This window comes from Aplidium turbinatum, chromosome 5 (genome assembly GCF_918807975.1).
Source record: "Aplidium turbinatum chromosome 5, kaAplTurb1.1, whole genome shotgun sequence".
NCBI classification, from domain to species: domain Eukaryota; kingdom Metazoa; phylum Chordata; class Ascidiacea; order Aplousobranchia; family Polyclinidae; genus Aplidium; species Aplidium turbinatum.
The window spans coordinates 27,569,999-27,590,680 of record NC_137476.1 but is presented as its reverse complement, the minus strand read 5'-3'; the positions used below and the strand labels follow the sequence as shown (position 1 = coordinate 27,590,680).

The following is a 20,682-nucleotide window of genomic DNA, read 5'->3' as shown; positions in this document are numbered from 1 at the left end:
TTTGTATGTAACCAAATTCATCGAACTAAAATCGGATTTGCCTAGAAGGTTTAGTTTAAAATTTAAGTTCCTGTACCTATTACCATTTAAAAAAAATCATTTACGAACACACGAACACGAACACTAGTGTTTCGTGAAGCACCGGTTGAAAATCACTGCCATAGCCCATAAACTTGTAAAAATTCCAATCAAATTAGAAGTGAGTATATTTCAATTTATAGCTCTTTCGCTTCACCAAAAATGCATCACTACAAGCATAATTTTCAAGCAACCTCTCTTGATGTAGGGAAAAGACAGTGTAAAAGTAGAAACACATGGTGCAAATTGTAATCATCTCCATTAAGATGCAAGCGAAAGTGGACTGAAGTTCAATGATTCCGCTTTTATCTTAAAAGCACCGTTTCTGTTTTACACATTTGTGTTTTAGGCCGGTCTAATTTTCATTTCCGTTTTTTTGAGAGGAACATCTTTTGACCATGACTCCCAAAAAATTGTTCTGTATGTTGGCTTTCCCTCCGGATTTATATATCTTCCGTTTAAATTGGAGTCTCCACAAGTAGGCGTGAACCACCAGCCACCGAATCGATTCAAAGCACATTGGAAAGCATCGTCGTTGTCAACAGTTGCAAATGGAGAGCCGTTGCTGGCAGACAGACTGTCACCTGTAAAACAAATCGTTGAAAGCCTACACTCAATGTGTAGTTTTTCTTTTGAAAAGACAGGTAGGCCTACTTAGTAGAGTTGACAGGGGGTTCTACGGGTACGTTTGAACTTAGGTCCACGATGATTTTAGGGGCTTGCAATCTGTCCAAGGGGCTCGGGATGTGAGGCCTAACAATGTTATTAGTATCAGGCCCAAATTATCCTCACAACAGCCTCACTGGCGCATACTGCAATGGTTTTGCTGTGTAACTGTGCAACGAAGTTTTCTCAAGTGATTTTGTGTTAACTTTTCATTCATGGTGCGTCTTTAACTTGAATATTGTCGTTTTTGATTTATCGATGTTGAAGTGTGTGCTTTTTATTGTTTACGGGTTTTACTTGCTTCTTTTTCATGTAAGAAGAAATCAAGTTAAGAAATTAAAAAATATATTTAACAATTATTTACAAACATTTTAAGTTTCTGTTTCCTAATTTATAAACTTACATTCATTTATTTACAAATTTTATTTACAGAGTATTTTAAAACTTGTGTTCAGAGTTTTTCGGTATGTTTCACGCATCCTCAAGTGCGATTATGTGTTGCAACAATTGTGGTAGGGTTTGTTTGTCGTTTTCCTGCTTGTCTGGCAATAACAATATGATTATTATTTGTGCTAGATTTGTTTACTTCTCCCAGTCTTGAGGTTCTAAAAATATGTGTTGCAACAAACTGTACTTCGGGTGTTTTCATTGCAAAAAGGGAATGTTGCTTGTTGAGTTGTTTATTAATATACAAACAAAAAAACGAAAGCTATTTACACACACATAAAAAAAGTTACGTCATTTATTTTTTTATTAGCTAATAAAATTAGTTTCCAGGTTTGTTTCGGTTATAAAGAAAAATACTACCAAGATTTTAATTGAAACCGTTGTTGTACAAATCTTGACAAAGCGATCACCTAACAAGTACATTACGCAGGTTAACAATTTGAAGTGTCAACCATTTTTTTCATGAAAAATCGTATGCATATGCTATTACCTACCGAAGAATTTCAGAGCTGCAATGGAAATTTTTAATTTATTTAACAACCTTTTTACCAGCGGTTCCATTATAACCAGAAACGTTCAACTTCCACATTGTGTCATTGTTTCCAATAAAGAATGAACTAAAAAAATGCAAAACGTAATGTTGGTTCACTTCGCATTCAACACCAGATTTACAGTAGAACATTCCCTATTTGATGACATTTCTGGTTATTTAGGCTATTGATGTAGCCTACAATAATTTCTAGAAAATGTAACTTTTTTTGTTTGTCGTATCCAGGTTTACACCCGGTGGTTGAAGATTTAGATTAAGTGGACGGAAAGGCAAGGAAGCCAATCTTTGTGTCCACCTTCAGGCATGCCCTTAAGTGTCCTGTCAACGACACAGCCGCATGCTCTTGAGCAGTGTCGAACCGGCGCCCTTTCGATTGGCGTTCCAAGGCTCTCACCACTCGGCCATGCAGCCGACAAAAATTTAACTCAAATACTCTCAATGCTCATTCTTGTATGCCATAAGTAAAGTTAGTCTGAGCCGAGTGGTTAGCGCGTTGGGCTCGCAGTCGAGAGCCTGCGTGTTCGACTCCAGCCACCCGCACTTGCTGTTGTTTCTCTGGGCAAGAAACTTAACGATAACACTGGTCTACACGATTTTTGCTCTGTGAACTTTGAAAACTGATTTAGAGTAATTTTGGGGTGCTGAATCCGAATATGACCTCAGATTTATGCTATCACGTCAGGTTTGTGAGATATGATAACAGCATATTGTTACTTTTGTCAAAAGTGGAAGATTTGACGTTGCGTTTATTGCACATACACATTGTGCAAAATCCAGAAATCCAGGCCATGTGGTGCATAAGTAGCTGAAATACACCTACCAATTATAATTTTGATACCAATTTGTTTTCTAAGCAACATTATTAACAAGGCAGTAATAACAAGCTAAAAGGGAGGCTATAAGTGTAACTGACCCCCTCCCCCCGTCAATGTTTTGCATAAAACCACAAAGATTTAAGCAAGCCTATGGCAATGCTTGTTCAGTAACCATATTTAGGCTGTTTTGGCCTGTCTAACACTAACCTTTCGTTACAGCACTGCATATGTTGGTGGTAAACGCAACGCCAAATCTTCCACTTTTGACGAAAGTACCAATTTGTTGTTATCATATTTTACAAACCTGACGTGATAGGATAAATCTGAGGTCAGATTCGGATTCAGCACCCCAAAATTACTCTAAATCAGTCTTCAAAGTTCATGGAGCAAAAAAAAATTTTTTTTTTGTAGACCAGTGTAATTGCCTCTACCCAGTGATCGATTTCGAGTAATGGGTAGTACCAAATTTAAGTCATAAGTAGAGTAGACAACCGGAAACAGACATTGCAGTCGGCTGCAGCGTGGGTCAGGTGTATGTCGGAAAGCGTACACCGATGCATAGCGCTCAAGTCCGCTTTCCCGCAATGCAGGATAAAGATAAACAAACAAACAGTGCTTTGTTAAGCTGTTTATGGGCCCAAGGGCCAAAATAATTTTTGGACCCCAACAGGCAAGAAAATCTATGATAATATAGTGTGTATTTTCACTGCATCGATATGGAAAGGTGGTTTACATTCATAGATTTTCTGACCAGTTTGGTAAATAACATAAATGTAGGCTATAGGCTAAGGGATAGCAAACACAAGTCTATTGTGTCATAGCTACACGTCCATTGCTCGGAAAGAAAGCCAAAAGCATTAAGCATAAATACTCCCAATGGTCATGAACATTGCGGTCATTCAACTCAGAATTTATATCACACAGTAGAAGCTATAGCATGGTAATTTGGCATGCTCATTAAATTGACTTTTTTTTAAATCGGGCAAGAATTGAAAAATTTGGAGATTTAATTGGCTTAGCTACCTTTGAAAGCGATTTTTCCCTAAAATTACAGTTATTCGAAATTTTACTCACATATCATTTTTAAATACGTAGGCGTAACAGAGCAAAATACTTTCTGGATGCAACAAAATTGGTTTTAACAAAAAGAACATTTCAACACTTTTACCCGGTGGATATTATGTTTTTCCTGGTAGGTTTAAACCACTCCATTGTAAACTCATGCTCAAATAAACCTACCTGATTGCCAAATACTACAGGGGCTCAGGAAGTTATCTGAGGTCACTCCACTGCATATTAGCCCCGTTAATTATGATATTTTTATTGTAAAAGAATTTAATGTAATGTAGCCTTAGGTTTCCCCGTTCAAACTCGAAAAAATTGTCTCAAAAAAGAACAAAAAATATTTATTGTGCTTATTTTTATTTCTGAAGAGCAAAAGTTTAATTAAAAAGCCCCTGTGCAAATCTAAATGCGTTTGACTTAATCTATGCAGCAATCGGTCAAAACCTGTATTGTGCGTACGCAGTTTCTCCATCAAAGTTTTCCAAGTCAATACGAAGGGTGTAATTTCTTCTACTCGTCAGTTCACGGATGGGTTCTAAACCTAGTAGAAATTAAAAGTCATTGAAACAATCAAATTTAAAAAAGGTAAATTAATTTTTATTTAGGTATAGAGTAGGTTGCAGTACATTTATGCTTTGTTTCCTCTCCCCTAGTTTTGCCACTCTGAACAGTCAATAGATTTTATTGGCTTTGCTTTCTGTGCTTTTTACTAATCTAGTACCGGCAGTCTGCAGACCTAAGCTATGTGCCGCACAATGCTTTCTGTGTCAGAATATATTTATCTGACATTATCTCATCCACTGATGTTGGTGAATATTTGGAATTTATAACAGACTTGTGATATTAACCTTTTAATGCCCAGTACAGCCAAGTGGCGAACCCTAATTTCAGGGGATTAAGCTTATTTCTTTTTTTTCAATCAAATATGCTCCTAATATGTCGTAATTTAGTTCATCATTTTATCTCTTGTCAAGGCAATGACTTCTTTAAGACAATGACTCCTTGACTCCTATAAATAACCCTCTCGTTTCCAAATGGAAAAATGTGTGTGTGTATCATTTGTTCCTGGTCGCTGGCTGTTGAGTTTCCTGAATAGCTTGAGATTGATCTAATTGTATTAATATTAAAGTTTATATGTACTGCAAATTGAGAACCTTTTTATGTGCTACACGTAGTGATAATACTTTTTAATGAATTGATACTATATTGCTGTTACTTGATGGCAGGCAGCACCTCGACGAGAAAACCGCAAAGGTTATTCGGTGCTACCAGTCTTTTCTCCATGATACATATGTTCTACTGTGTAACTATTCGATTTTTTTCGTATTGGCAAATAAAAAAACATTTCTCTCTCTCAATGAAGCAAACAAAGTAGCTAAACACTGATTGCTAAAAAGTAAAAAGACGACTTAGGCTACAAATAAAGCTTAATATGGTTTTGGTTAGCTGATATTATTTGTAAAATGTTTTCGGCTTAACCTCAGCCCTCATCAGGAATCTGAAAATATTAATAAAATGCAATAAATTTCAACTTCTTGAAGGTAACTAGCTAACTAATTGTAAGCATCAAGAAATACGCAGCGGTTAAAAGCAATAGTGTGGAAAACAAACAGACGGACGGAAAACAAAATTACATTAGAAAAAGGCACCCACATGACTACAAACGAATTAGCACCACAGGGAACGTGATCCATCTAACTTAGTAAATGTTTAGTAGAATGGATTTTTACTACTAAGTTAGATGGATCACGTTCCCTGTGGTGCTAATTCGTTTGTAGTCATGTGGGTGCCTTTTTCTAATGTAATTTTGTTTTCCGTCCGTCTGTTTGTTTTCCACACTATTGCTTTTAACCGCTGCGTATTTCTTGATGCTTACAATTAGTTAGCTAGTTACCTTCAAGAAGTTGAAATTTATTGCATTTTATTAATATTTTCAGATTCCTGATGAGGGCTTAGGTTAAGCCGAAAACGTTTGATTGTTAAACTATTTTGTAAATATGTAAAAATATATACTGTTGTAATGCTCAACCCTGTGGTATTGTTGTGTCTTGCCTGTCTTTGGTATAAAAAAGCAAACTCTCTCCCGAAACTATATTATTTGTAAAATGCTGATGATATTTCTGTACTGCTTTTTCAGTTTGCAATCTTCAACATTTGAACTTTCAGGGAAATCCTCTATCTAAGATCTTATTTGTGCATTCTGTATGCCAATGTAGCCATTTGGCAACGCTTTTAAGTTTTTATTTAAAAACACAAAAACAATTTTTTGATAAAAATGGGTTTATTGGTTTACTAACAACACTAAACCAATCAACTTTGTTTGGTCAATTTTGATGTACGGATGTGCAACCTGGACGCTAACGTCAAAAACCTGAAAATAGCTTGAAGCTGCAGAAATGTGGTTTTACCGAAGAATTCCTAAAATTCCATGGACAGTTTTTCGAACCAACAGAGCAGTTCTCCAACAGATGGGCCAGGAGCAGCAGATAATGAGATCTTTAGAAATGCGGCAGCTGAAGTTCTTGGGTCACATCATAAGGAAAGGCAAACTTGAAGATTTATCTTTAAGTGGAAAAATACTAGGAAAACGGTCAAGAGGAGCTTAAAGGGATACTAAATGAAAAACCTGACTTGGCGATTTTCCACGTTCTTTGTGTTTAACATGCTACCATAAAACGATTTTCAATAAAACTTTGCCCCATTGCGGTCTGACCACCATTGTGCGCGTGCTTTTGTCAGAGCTTTCAAAACTAGATTCGGCCTGAGCAACGAAGCGTGCGACTGTACAGTGTACAGTCTACGTAACAAAAGACTAGCAATCAACCGATTACGCAATAATTGTTACTGCGGGCGATTTGACTGTAGGCTATGTATGTATGTACATCAAAACAGCACATTTCAACACCAAAACAGCAGACAGTTTGCTCAAAACATCAGATGTGCTAACGTGGCTTTTGTTATTGCTGTCTTTTATTACGTATTCTCGAGCAGTGTTTGAACGTTTTGGTCATTTTGAAAAAAATGAAAATAAATGAAACACTGGACTTTGGGCCTTGCCAGCGCCATTGAAAACAATTTTTTTTCGGTAATTGTTTTTGAAATGTATTCTTGAATGTTCAGTTTACTCATTTTAATGCTTAATTCCGGTTTGAAATTTCCCTTTAGTATGCCTTTAAAGATTCACATTTTTGCACAATTTTCAACCACATATCAAAAACCCCTACTAAAATTTGGCAAGACGCACGAGACCGATCAAACTGAAACATCATTGTACATCGAGGGCTGTATCAGCTATGATACCTCGGTTACAGAGAGAGAGAGAGAACAACACTAAAAAGCAAAAGGAGTTTTTTTTTACAAAAAGTCATCCAAACATTAAAAGGTTCAATGATCACGTGTCTAGTGTGACATATTAACTTCAACTGTCAAATTGAGCGCCAATGAACAAAATTATATGTATGGAAGCTTTCTTGGTTAGTTGTAATAAATGTTTTTATTTCAAAGATGTCATTATGTATTTAGTATTAAAAATGCTTGTCATTGCATACAAGTAAAAATGCCATCTTGCAAAAATGAACCATATCTATGACCAATTAAGCCATCACAAAAATCAGTTACTCTGTGCATATAAACATCCAAAGCTAGCATAATTAAAATTTTGATGGAGAAAAAACTTGACCTGATTGAAAAAAACTGGTTGCATTTTTGAAAGCAGCACAAAAAAAGGGAGTCAGGAACAATAAAACATCTTTGCCTTTTGCAAAAAAATTCAAACGCAGCGCAGTGTTATTAGCTTAACATTTCAATATCAGATTAGGCCTAACAGTTAACCTACTCGCTTTTATTAACTAACTATAGTGGGTCTATCTTGTCCTTTGTAACCACAAATTCGCACTTATTGAACAATACTCTTGTTATTACAAAAAATACTGGATTCTCGATAATACAGTAATGCGCTATTTAAAATAATCGTTACTGTTTTTCAGGGAAACGATTTCGTAATATGCTTACCTAAAAAATATTCTTTTGGGGCATGTCCGAAGCCACTTGCATACTGTTCTATATATCTAGAAAAGATAGTCATGTCGCTTTTTCGTCTTTGAATAACCTAAATAAGCAAAGATACGATAAGAATAACGATGTAACTTAAAATTTCAGAACATCTCTGGACAGGTTAAACATTTCAAACACACTTTCATCTTGTAAATTACTTAGTCATTATGCAACATGCATATAACTAAACTGCCTATAAATTCGCAACCCATTCGATACACCTTCATCTGACCATGTTTTTCAGCAGTTGAAAGTTGAGCGAGAATTGACAGCGATAGACACGTGTTTTTCCCATTAGATTGGGATACTATTTTCCGGCCATACCTTCCAGTACCCAATACAAATTTAATAGGTCACTGTTTACTGAACAAAACTAAAACTATCTTTGGTAGCCTACAGTGTGAAGTGTTGGTCAGCAGTTTTTTCAACTTTTTACACTAAGTTCCACTCGAGGCAGGGCCGGGTTTAGCTGATGAGGAGCCCTGGGCACTTTTAGATCCGGGGGCCCCGTGCAAAAAATTTTTTCGCGCCCTTAAAAGTAACTTAAAAGTCACCCACACCGCTAATGCCTTTACGCCAAGCTCAGTCGCCACCTTGTGACTAAAAATTAACCTTGAAAGAAAAAGGAGGCATTTTGCAGAAACTGTAAAGGCTGAGAGAAAATAATAACACAAAATCGAATTTTTCCACGTCGGCGGGCCCGGGGCAACTGTACCCTCTGCCCCCCCTAAATCCAGACCTGACTCGAGGTTACAACACAGTTACGTTAAAAGTCTTGCCGGTAGGCTACGCCATACAGACACTGTAGTCATTTAGTGTGTAATCTATTAGTCACTATCACCAAAAAAAGAGGGACTTCCAGTGAATTTCGGGAGGATAGTGGCTGAGATGATGCTCCTACGGTCCTGGTTATGCCAACTCTTCGAAATAATCAATGAGTAAAATATATTAATTTTATTAGTTACCGTCCATCCGCCTCCATCAGTTTCCAAATCACAATAAACAGGTTTAGTGATGTTACGCACGATGGTTATGTAGTACAGTCCGCTTCTGTTGATGCCTAACTTTGGATACAGGTCATGGCAACTTTTTACGACTCTACCAAGGGATCTTCTCATCTGATAATCTGAAAAATGTACATAGCTTACTCACAGTTTTGGTCAAAGTTGCAAAATCATTAGCCATTTTTAGACTGAGGAGCAGACCGCAAACCACATCCTCAACGACCGTAGCCTACCATCTTCAAGCCACCTATGGAGTGAAAGGTCTGGGTGTCTTGGATGATGACTGGCCAAAAACTGTGTTATTTTGTAATGTAATAACTGCTTTGAATGTGGTGCCGAGGAACAGGCCGCAGACCACATCATCAATGACTGTACCATCTTCAAGCCACCTAACGGAATGGAAGGTCTGTGTGTCATGGATGATGAAACCAAAGACTGGCTGCTCTCTAGTTGCCATCCAGGGTAGTCCGGGAACATCGTGAATCGGGTGGTAATAGGATAGATCCTCGGCCTCAAAGGCTCACACGACGACGACGACGATGGTAGTAGTTAATAACGGTATGCAACTTTGAAAATGCATGCGTTGCTATAGGCTGCTAGAGATGTTCATTGAATCCGGAGGTAAAAGATCATCAAATAACCATTGAAAATGGAAAACTTAGAAAAGTGTCCGGATTAAGATCAAAACCGGATCTTGAATTTCACAGAAAAGCAGGATTCTAACAGGATTCAAAAGTTTTACAAGAGATCAAAGGTTCAGAACAACGTACCAGATTTTACTTTTTGCATGACATAAAACTAAGCTATATTTCGTATGCACTCGCCACTCAAGTTCTATGGCATTGACATGTCATTTGGGATTCAGTTAAGTTTTTGTTAGTGTGTATGCCTCTGAATCGGTAGAAATGGATTTCATGCACTGTCGTGTCATACCAAATACTTTTTAAAAGTGTAGCCTACTAATTCTTGTTTCTGCTTGGCGCAAAAAGAGCTCAGCGCTAGGTAAAAATGCATTATTACATAATTTATTTTTGTTTCTGCTATTCAATGAGGAATAAATTGTTTCTAATATTTGAAGGGAAAATTTTATCTGTTTTTATTTGATTTGACTTAGGTATACAGTGGATTTGGATAGTGGATACCCGTCATTCACGGAGAATACGTTACTGTCATGGATGTAGCATTGAACTTTTAGACTACTGTGTGGTTATCATCATCACTTAACATTTGTCAGCTAACAATAACACTGTAATTACCATTGTCTGAGCTTTGTTGGAAATTGTCTCGAACATTCTTGCGAAAATTAGTGATATTTCCTGAAAAGAAGTCGTACGGTATACTGTATTTACTATTACTGGCAATTACAAACATTAATGTATTTATTTCATGAAGTCATGAGTTAATTTATTATTTATTATAAATGGTCTCCACTCTCGAAAATTAGAAAAACAGCATAAGAATGTGACATACCTATGCGTCAGCTATAGCAGTATAATTTAAAAGCAAGAACGAATGTCTGCCCAATAGCTCAGTTGGTTAAGCACCTGACTTCACAAACGAAAAAAACTGCAAGATTTAGCAATGCTTGGTAAGTGGAATAATTCACAGACAAACAATTGGAAACTCTACTCTGTCAAGTTCGGTGTCCGAGCCTGCGTCAGAGGTTCAAAGCCTCTACAGGCATGCGAAACTACTAGGATCAAGCATTCTCAGTCGGAAGATTAAGATGCAATCAATCCCACAAAATAAATATTATAAATTGTGAAAGTAAAGAACAAAGTAAATGACATGTCATGAAATATAATAATGATGCTTCTTTTGTGAATCGTTTTTTTTTTGTGGTCTTTATAACATATCGAAATTTCTTAGATAACACCATAAAACCAAATCAAAAAAATTCCGCGTTAAAACCAAATTTATCTTTATTATAATGCCTATAGTATTTGCCACGGGACCCAATATCATTGTATTTGCATAGTTCATTGTATTTGCTTAAAAAACAAAAACCAGAACCATGTGTGATCACGAACTAGATGCTTCCGAAATGGTTAAAAAGGATTTTTGTATTTGCATGAGGACTACAAATATGCATTTTGCTATCCCCTTCTCAAACCCGGTATGGAAAGATCTAAACTTTTTTGCTTTCCATAGATTTGAGTTGCTTTTTGTAAAGATATTGCTTTCCAAATACATGTTGCTTTCCATAGACACATATCAAGTGCTGAATCTGGTCGATCTTGGTAAAATGGACCTTCTGTAAGCTGGGAACTATATGCTCTCTTTCTAGGAAGTAATAATGGTTCTAGGAAATTTTTGAAATAGTTGTGATAGGCTTAGGAAGTATTCGGGCAGTGCGTACCTTCAGGCAGAGCGTTGAAAACATAATTTGGCCCGCTACCAATGAGATTTGAACCCTAACTCAATAGACGCGATGGTTCCTAAACATTTCCGGGCTGTCACTCCAAAGATCATCTCGGTGACAAAAGCATCCGCCTAAACCCCATGTCAACGCCACTGCCTACAGGTGTCACACTGGGTTTGCCTATATGTCCCATTAAGGGGTTCTCAAAATGATATGTAAGCTATACTGAGAAAAAAACGCTTATGACAACCTTACAATTCTACTTAGGCTACAATTCGTTAACGATATGAAATTACAATTACTTTGCTTTGCTGAACCAGATAAATCAATGAACGCTGTTGGTTTATTTATCTGATTTTACAAAGGTTTTAACCTTTTTGCATGATTTGAACTTCTGCCTCTTTTTCCAATATTTTTTTCCTCAACTCCAACGTGTAATTTTCTTTTGTGACAACTTCCATCAAGAACTAAACATCAAAAATCCTTGCTTTTAATGCAAGAACGTCTTCTTAATTTGATGAGAACACCGATAAATTTTACAAGAAATTTTCTTGCCTAGAGTAGCAGACACAATCTGCGATTGTTTATTGCTCTGTTCGCAATAAAAGGATGCAGAATATTACTATAAACTATAAAGCAACAAATTCGTACACCATTATACAACTAAAACATACCGGTAGTCAATAAAAACCAGGGATACCTAAACTATTCATCTGCGCATCCCTAACTATTCATCTGCCCATTCTGCGCATCCCGTACTAGTTTAGGTATCCCTAATAAAAACTAAAAGAAAATGAAGTAGGCTATAGCGTATACTTACATTTTCCTGAAGAGCTGTCTGATTTCTTTGCATTTCGAATATAGTTTGTAAGTTTGTGTAACCAATGTACCCACCACCTCCCGCTAAAAGAATTCCAAACACCACGACAGAGACAAGCAGCTTCGAACCCCCTTTGTACGTGTAATGCTGTACTTCTAAATAAAATATAAAGAATTTGTCAAGAATTTTGTTATAAACTTTAGTATAGGTTATTATGAAGAAACGTTGCTTACTTTAAAAAGTTTTATGGCAGACTTTCTACAATAAATGCTGACCTTCAAGAAAACAAATAACTGTTTATATATCTAAAACAGCCTGTAGGCAAAGCTAGGCATCAAGAATATGTGATCTTGAAGATCTAACTCAGATCACTAAAACAAAGTGATCTTGAAGGTCTAGATCACTTTCAATAAGATCACTTTCTGTGCGGCTGCGTATTTGAAAAATGCAATATTTGATCAATGAAGTTGCAAAAACAATTTTTTCTTGTAAGCAACCTGGTAGAAGGTAGTAGGCTAAGTATTGCTAAGTTTTGTCTCATTCGCTGGCCTAAGAATTGTAGTACGTCAGTGACTGTTGCTTTACTATTATGCCTATCACTCGTATAAGTTAGTAGTTTAAGTAGAATCGCAGCGACACACCCACAGCGGAGTGTTATTAAAATACTGAAGGAATCACAAAGTTCTGCATTACATTCATGCTTTTTTTAAAAGAACACCTTTGAACTACACCATATTTCAAATTTTAGTGTTTATATCTACATTTATTGCACCATTTTGTCTGTTATCAAAAAGTTTAGAAGTCTAAGGTCAGACAAAGCGCTACAAACAAAATGAAAAACAAAAGCTATACGAAAAAGAGGCAGCATATATAATTATATATGCTGCCTCTTTTAATGTATTTATTTGTATTCAAACCAGTGATTCCAAACCGGGGAGGAGTTTCAGAATTTCAATGGATGAAACGTTTACTTGAGTTTTTCATGGTTATTTGAGTAATTCATGGTTTAGGAAAGTTAACTGTTGACTGCCTGTTGAGTGATTCAATGTCCGCTGCCCCGTTAGCTGAGTGGTTACGCGCCCGGCTCAAGATCACGCGGCGCAAATTCGACTCTCAGTGTGTGCGCTTGAGCAACGCATTTCAGGACTGCTCTAGTCTCCATTCAGCAGCACCTAGTGAATGGAATAATTTTCCGGCAACAACACTTCAACAATCGGAAAAACTTCCCTCTGCCAATCTCAGTAGCCGGCCCTGCGTCAAGAGCCTCTACAAGTATGCGAAACTACCAGGAATAACCAACCAAGGCTTTGTCAGTCTGAGGATAAAGATTCTAAACCAAAACCAAATCATTTAAGCGTAGCCTATGACGCCAGAAGGTACCTATAGGTGCGACGCCAGAAGAACAAGACACTTAATTTTCAACTACATTGAACGCAAGCCTGAACACGACAAAATAGCATTTTGATTTTAAAATTGGCATTGGCTTCATTAATTAATTCGTCCGCTTGTGTTGTACAGTATAATTTGGAAAAAATTTTAACTTATTTTATCGCATCCAGATTTATACATTTTGGTTATAAATGGGTATAGGCTATCTCTACAAGGCAAGATCAAATAAGCTTAGTGATGTTCAAGATCAAGATCACACCCATCTCTTGCTGTTGCGTAAATCATCTATTGTAGCCTACTGCTTGCATTCTTTGGCTGTAATCTAAAAGAGCAGACCTGCCAAATCTTCTGTGCATTTCCAGACAAAAAGCTCTTTTTGATCACGTAGCTCAAAAATCACACATATTGATTTCTAGTTTTAAGCCTCGATCACAGTTGGCAAAAACTGCATAGCCTATACTACTACAGTATCATAGCCGATGCGGCCTTTGATAAACTAGATGCTGAGTTCGTAAATTATTCTAATGTTCTCTTTGTCGTGCAGTGTCCCAAAGTGTTCTTGATTGGCCGATTGATGTATTTCGTTAAAAATTAGATATAAATGTTATTCGTTGCCTGCCACGAGCACGTCTCCCGAAAAGGCGACCGCTTAGACAAAGATTTTCGAATTCTTTATTACTGATGATGTGACCGAGAAATTTGAGTTATGTTGTTCAATAGTTCCTTATCTTGATGTACATGGTTTAAAACTTCTGCATTTGTGATGTGATCAGTATATGAAATCCTGAGCATCCTTCTGTAAAACCACATTTCAGCTGTTTCAATGTTACGCCGAGTTTCTTTGTTGAAGGTCCATGTTTCACAACCATACTGGAGAACAGACCACACCAACACTTTGAGAAGTCGCACCTTCAGAGGAATAGAAAGTTTGCGATCCAATAGAATAGGTCGTAGTCTATTAAATGCGTCTTTGGCTAGGCCTATTCTTCTTCGTATCTCTTTTTTACATCGTGCGTCCGCTGTTAAGAGAGAACCAAGATAGTTAAAAGAAGACACTTGTTCAATTGTGCTGCCTCCCTGGTGAAGTGCAAAGTGGGGTTCAGGACTTTGTTTTGAGATAATCATGCATTTTGTTTTTTTGTCATTAATTTGGATTCCATATTTTGCACTGATGTCTGCAGTTTTGTTAATTAGTGTTTGAAGAACGTCCGGGGATGTCGCTATGAGCACAGTGTCATCAGCATAGCGAATATTGTTTAAGGAGATGCCGTTTACTAAAACTCCCTCATCAGTGACTTCTATTTCTCTGAGAATCATTTCACTATACAAGTTAAACAGATCTGGTGACATCACGCAGCCTTGTCTGACCCCACGTTGAATTTCAAAATATTTAGATAGACCTTCAGGTAGGCGAACTGCAGCTTGTTGTTGGTAATACACATTCTTAATTATGCGCAGGTCCTTGTCATCAACGTTAATGTTGTTCAGCATCTCAAAAAGCTGTTCGTGACGAACTTTATCGAAGGCTTTTTTGAAATCTACAAATGCAAGATATAGGTCTTGTTGGACTTCAATTGCTCTTCCACCAAGCATTCTCATGGTGAAAATTGCGTTGGTTGTTCCTCTGTCTTTCATGAAGCCAAATTGATTGCTTAATATTTCTGGAAGCAATTGCCTTCTAAAGCGTTGAAGGATGATCTTTAGCAGCAATTTCATAGTGTGTGAGATCAGACTAATAGTGCGATGTTTGTCACAATCAAGTGTTCCTGGGACTTTAGGTAGTGCAATGAATACTGATTTTAACATTGTTCCGACAATGGTTTACCAAATCAAACGTCATATAAAAACCGTTCAGGTCTACTGAATCTTAGCGTATTACGTCATGGAATTTTTCCTAAAAATGAGCCAAGATTGCACCAGCGTTCGTAAGACTTGTATCACACCTGTTGAGAATTACTTCACAATGTTTCACTATGACGTCACAGTAACTGCGTACGTGAGTTTGAGATATTGCAATGTATTCTAGTCATTCGTAAAATGGTTGCTTGAAAGTTGGTCGCATATTTAACTGTTTGCTTAGTGCTTGCCAGCTGGACGAAAGTTCCGTCTTTATCTAAGTAGTTTGTATCGTAGTGACAAGTTTTTAGTGGTGTACGGTGTTGCATCCCAATTTCGACAGCCAGGTGGCTAATTTTACAGAAATATAATTTTGAATAGACGTTTTCAAAGGAGTGTTTCTTTCGGTCATTACATACAGACGAACGGATCCGGAAATCTTATGTTACAATTTTCCCACGAAGAGATTATGGTTTACCGTTGTGACCAAACATGTCCTCAGGAATCACACCACTTTCGTATATTCTGTCTAAGAGCTTCCAGATGATGTCTATTCCTTCTTCGTCTAGGACTTTAAGCATTTCCACACAGATTTCATCTGGGCCAACAGCTTTTCCTGTTTTCAGTTGATGCATAGCCCACTTAACTTCGGCTTTCAAGATCGGTGGACCTGTTACATCACGAGATACATCTTCAGTAGGCTTGCTTCTGCTCGCATCACGAAAGAGGTTCTGTATATATTCTTCCCATCTTTGAGTTACATCTTTTGGGTCATGAAGGATGTCTCCATTTGCCGCTCTGATACACTTCGATGTTGGTGCTGATTTTTTGCCTACAAGCTCGTTTATCTTTTTGAACATGTTTTTCCCATCAAGGCGAAGTTTCTCAATTTCTAAACATTTTTCTTTAAGCCATTTTTCTTTAGCTTTATGACACTCTTTTTTAATTTTGAGGTTTACTAAACGATATTGTATTGGATTTTGTTTCAATTTACGACGTTTGTCCATTAAATTTTTTATTTCAGAATTGAACCAATATGTTGAAGTTTTCTTGTTTGTATCCATCTTAGGAATATTAGTGTTTGCGGCTTCCTTGGTGACAGTTGAATATACATTCCAGTAAGCTTCATGGTCTTGCGGCAATGTATCTGGCAAGTTTTTCAGGACATCATGTTTAAAGTTTGCACAAACATCTAAATCACCAAAAGACTGTAGGTTAAGTTTTTGTTTTAGTTTTGGTTTTGATGCGCTTGAAAAACAGTTAGAATCTTGCAACGACTGGATCGTGGTCCGAGTCAATATCTGCTCCTGGATATGCATGGCAATCTTCAACAGCGTTCCTGTATCTAGTGCTGATCAAAATGTAATCTATTTGATTTCGTGCTCTGTCTCCAGGACTTTTCCAGGTGTATCTTCTTCTTCGATGTACGTTAAACCAAGAGTTAATAATTGTCATGTTTTTGTCCCTACACCAGTCAACCAGCCTGTCACCTCTCTCATTTCGTTCACCAAGACCAAAATTGCCAACAATTTTACCTTCCTCCATACATCCAACTTTGGCAATAAAGTCTCCCATAACAATTGTAACTTCAATTGGTTTGCAAGTCTTGTAGAGATCATTCAAGGACTCATAGAACTTATTGATTTCATGTTCGTCCGAGTCAGCTGTGGGAGCATATTATACAACTATAATGTTTACGTTGAAAGGACCATGGCCACCTGGAGATGCGGCCTGATTTGTCACATTTTGCAGACTTTGATTACAGCTACTGCTAGTGCTTGACTGACATTTTTTGAGATGTTTTTACTTTTTGCGGTTTCCTAATGACATAAAACTTTTTTGTTGCCTTGGGGAAGCAGTAGCAAATGAGAAAAAGTAAGTTAAAAAACGCAAAATCAGACTGTTATTGAAAATTAACAGTCTGACTAGAATCTTCGAAATCGAATTTTCTTTGCTTTTCAACATGTGAGGATGTTAAAACCTATTGTATCATCTGGGGAAAAGAATAAAGAAAGCGTAAAAATCTAATTTTTAGAAAAATTTATTTAAACGTTTGCCCAAAGTTAGAAAAACCTGGAAATTTCTGCAAAATGTGACAAATCAGGCCGTATCTTTAGGTGGCCATGAAAGGACTTGATTTCAGTTTCACCAATAGCATTCGTTCATTCTTCGGCCAGAAGGAGAGCACTGACTTTGTTAATTGCTCAGACAGTATTAAAGCTACTCCATATTGATGTTTTAAGCAGGCTGAATAAAAAATCCTTCTTTTTATTTTTTGTAAATTCTCCCGAATTAACCCATCTAATTTCACATAAACCCAAGCAATCAACTTTCATTCGGTCTAGCTCTGCCAATACGTTATCTAATTTTCCTGCTTGGTGGAGTGTTCTAACATTCCATGTTCTAATTCTAGATACCTTTTTTCAAAATTTTCCTGCATTGTTTGAGTTGGCATAATGTACCACGGTTGCTGAATGACGATCCTGTGGACCCCGTGGTCAGTGCTCTGCCTCTGCCTGTGGCACTTGTAAAGATCCTGCGTTACCGGACGCGACACCTGCACGCATTGAGCGGCGACTGGTCTTGTTTACGTCGTTTGTCGTTCTTTCAATTTGATGCATCATAGTTAACTAGGCCGAATACTGGGGTGGGTGGCCTATGTATCCTTCCCCAGGGGACGATATTGGTTCAAGAAGAGACGCGGTTAGCAAGATCTCCTCTCTATTCAGGAGCGCCGGTGATTTTTTGTTTGTCGTATCCAGGCTTACAGCCGGTGGTTGAAGATTTAGATTAAGTGAACGGGAAGGCAAAGAAGTCAATCTTCGTGTCCACCTTCAGGCATGACTTTCAGTGTCCTGCCACAGACACAGCCGCATGCTCTTGAGCAGTGTCGAACCGGCACCATTTCGATTGCCGTTCCAGGGTTCTCACCACTCGGTTATGCAGCCGACAGCTCGGCTATGCAGCCGCCGGTGATTGAAAATCGATCACACACGTGGAGGCTCCGTCTCATTAGCTCCGCATAGCCGATAACGGTAAAACAACGATAAAAAAGTGTTTCATGCACGAGACGGACTCATCAGCATTGTAGCGCAACAGAGAAGGAGTATATTTAGCCTAGTCCACAGGCCTGTGTTCAAAACTATATTGCTGTCACGAACAGTTTGCCTAACTCCTGAAAATGTAATTAGCTATCTAGCAATAATAACTTTCTTTAAGATGTAAAGCTGAATGCGGCTTGCCAGGTTATCAACAAAAGAATAGGTTAAAACATTTATGAGCTTACTTTTCGGGATCTGGGGGTTGGGTTGCACAATTGGCTTTTTAGGTACAACAGTCTTGACAGGTTTCTCTGCAATGATTATTGTAAAACGTTTTAGGAATTTTGTCAAAGACTCATTATAGCCTACACCTTAAGTCTGGCTTACCCATCAGTTGTTGACCGATTGTTGGTTTAGGCCAGGGGCGTCCAAATCGTGGCCCGCGAGAAGATTCTGAGTGGCCCGTGTGATATTTTTCGAAATGACATATATTATATAATCAACTCAATCGCCAACGTAATTTATGGCGCACTTACATTCCGATAAATTGGCATTTATTGTTTGCTTTCTTTCTCTATTACTCTATAATCCCTAGTGCACGGGGTGCGCAACTGTTCAAGTTAATTTTATTGTATCACAATGCACATTGTTACGCATCACATTTTCCACATTGTTACGTCCACCCTTTTCCACACAATAGTGCTGGTGCTTCAAGAGTCAGTCAATCAGCAATATTTCTTGCTTTTAGCGAGAGAAGTTTAAAACTTTCTATTGCTAGAATTTTACAAAAAAAAAATTGTTTCTTAAGAAAAAGATCAGATGATTCATAGATTGGCAGTTTTCGTGACATCATTCGGCAGCACTTACTTGTGCGAGCAAGTTTTTCGTGGATGAACCTAGGGACAGCCGGACAATACATTACGGGACGCGCAACTCCGCTGTTCCAGCAACATCAGAAGGGTCAATTGCCAATTTGCCATTTTTTAAACTTTGCTGCTGGCTTGCTTTCAACTAAAAACCTTAAACCACTTTAAAACCAACTTCACTCTTCTTATATAACCCATAAAATGTACAAACACATTTCTAAGATTAGAATTTGGGTGTGAGGGTTTTAATTAGAAATTATCAGACAGTCATCTTTAAGATTACAAATTAGCAGTAAATACTCAATTGGCCCGCGCAACCATTCGTGAACTACATGTGGCCCTTTGGCCAAAAAGGTTGGACACCCCTGGTTTAGGCTACAACTGTCAGCAGTTGTAGGGAAGAGGAGGACCCGACCCACGGGTCCACCGGCTCAGGGGATTAGAGCTTCAGTAACAACCTATTTATCGTAGCCTACTGCTTTAGACTTTTATTCCGAGCAAACGTGTAGCTATGACTTGATAGATCTGTGTTTGCTATTAGTTACAATTAGCCTATATTGTTTTCTATACTGGTCAGTGCTGTATTTTTTAGTTACATAAACAAAATGAAATAAGTTAAGTCAAAGAAGTGTCAACTGTAACACCCAAGAAGCATAAATGTAGGAGCTGGTGGTGCAACCACACCTCAAACTTTTAAATTTGTCCAGGATTCGGGAAAGTTTCTTAAAACATTGAGCAAAAACTTCAGTATGTTTGCGTAATCAAGGTTATGCTCGTTAATCGAATTAATTGCATGTAAACTTAGCGTATAGGCTACATCTAAAAATGTGCATGTTTTAGTTTGTAGGATTTTAAACATAATTTTTCATCTATTGAGATTTTGGACAGATAGGCTATGCTGAGATGTTAAACTTTGTTTTAGTTTTATCTCTTTGTGGCTTAAAATTAGTAAAATTTGTACAAAGTTCATAGCCTACATGCTAAGCTGAAACTGTGCTTGTCTTAGTTTGTCAGATTTCAAACATAATTTTTAACTTTCAAAAACAAAACTTTCGTTACTAAACTTTTCATCAAATCTTATTATGACTTTACCGATATAATCCAAAAGGATGTGATAAATATATGTGTGAAAAGTGTAAAACAATGAAAACTATTAATACTATTAATACTACAAAAAGTGCTCAATGCTAAGCAAAATAGCAAAGCAGAGCGAATTAAATCAAATATAGTTATTACTATCTGAACCCTTAACAGCCTGTTTCACCTAAATAAGGTACTGATAACGTAATAACCAATTTATTGCTTTTGCATGTTTTTCACTTTCTTCTGATGATCCTTATTTAGATGAAACAGGCTGCTAAGGGTTCAGATAGTAATAACTATATTTGCGTGAAAAGTGCGATAAATATACAATAATTTTTAACCTGCTGAAATTATAAACACCTGGTCTAAAACTTTGGGCACAAAATGTTAAACTTTTGTTTAGTTTTTCTTTTTTAGATAAAAACTCACTTTGATTGCTGGCAGCTGAGTCCAATCTCTTTTCTTCATCCATCATTCAGATATTGTTGAAAACTTTAGTCAAACATATTTCCGTTTGGCTTAAAAGTATGATGGTCACATAAATAGGTGTTGCGTCACAAGCACTATTATGACGACAAAAGAAAAACCAACGAATTAAAGGTGTATG

General features: G+C 37.2%; 1 protein-coding gene across 3 annotated transcripts; it reads right to left on the bottom strand.

Annotated features, from left to right (window-relative positions):
- Nucleotides 1-199: 199 nt before the first annotated feature.
- LOC145770785 (microfibril-associated glycoprotein 4-like) lies at nucleotides 200-20,568 on the bottom strand. 3 transcript variants are annotated; one of them, XM_082582504.1, is made up of 10 exons: nucleotides 20,505-20,568; nucleotides 18,372-18,437; nucleotides 11,861-12,015; nucleotides 11,414-11,507; nucleotides 9,935-9,994; nucleotides 8,640-8,800; nucleotides 7,633-7,729; nucleotides 4,066-4,162; nucleotides 1,741-1,808; nucleotides 200-662 (listed from the first exon to the last, which is right to left on the bottom strand). In XM_082582504.1, the coding sequence occupies exons 1-10, from the start codon at nucleotides 20,548-20,550 to the stop codon at nucleotides 424-426; spliced, it is 1,083 nt and encodes a 360-aa protein (XP_082438630.1). In that variant the 5' UTR covers nucleotides 20,551-20,568; the 3' UTR covers nucleotides 200-423. The 3 variants fall into 3 exon arrangements, with proteins under 3 accessions (XP_082438630.1, XP_082438632.1, XP_082438633.1); XM_082582506.1 differs by having other exon boundaries at nucleotides 455-662; nucleotides 1,733-1,808; XM_082582507.1 differs by lacking the exon at nucleotides 1,741-1,808 and having other exon boundaries at nucleotides 581-662.
- Between the last annotated feature and the right edge of the window lie 114 nt (nucleotides 20,569-20,682).

What these genes read in the sequence shown, in the direction of transcription:
- LOC145770785 (XM_082582504.1), bottom strand. Translation starts at nt 20,550, where the DNA reads ATGATGGATGAAGAAAAGAGATTGGACTCAGCTGCCAGCAATCAAA. An exon ending in CTCAGCTGCCAGCAATCAAA is followed by an intron (nt 18,438 to 20,504) that starts GTGAGTTTTTAT and finishes TAATCATTGCAG; the next exon opens with AGAAACCTGTCAAGACTGTT. An exon ending in ACTGCGTACGCACAATACAG is followed by an intron (nt 1,809 to 4,065) that starts GTTTTGACCGAT and finishes GCATTTTTTTAG; the next exon opens with TTCATTCTTTATTGGAAACA.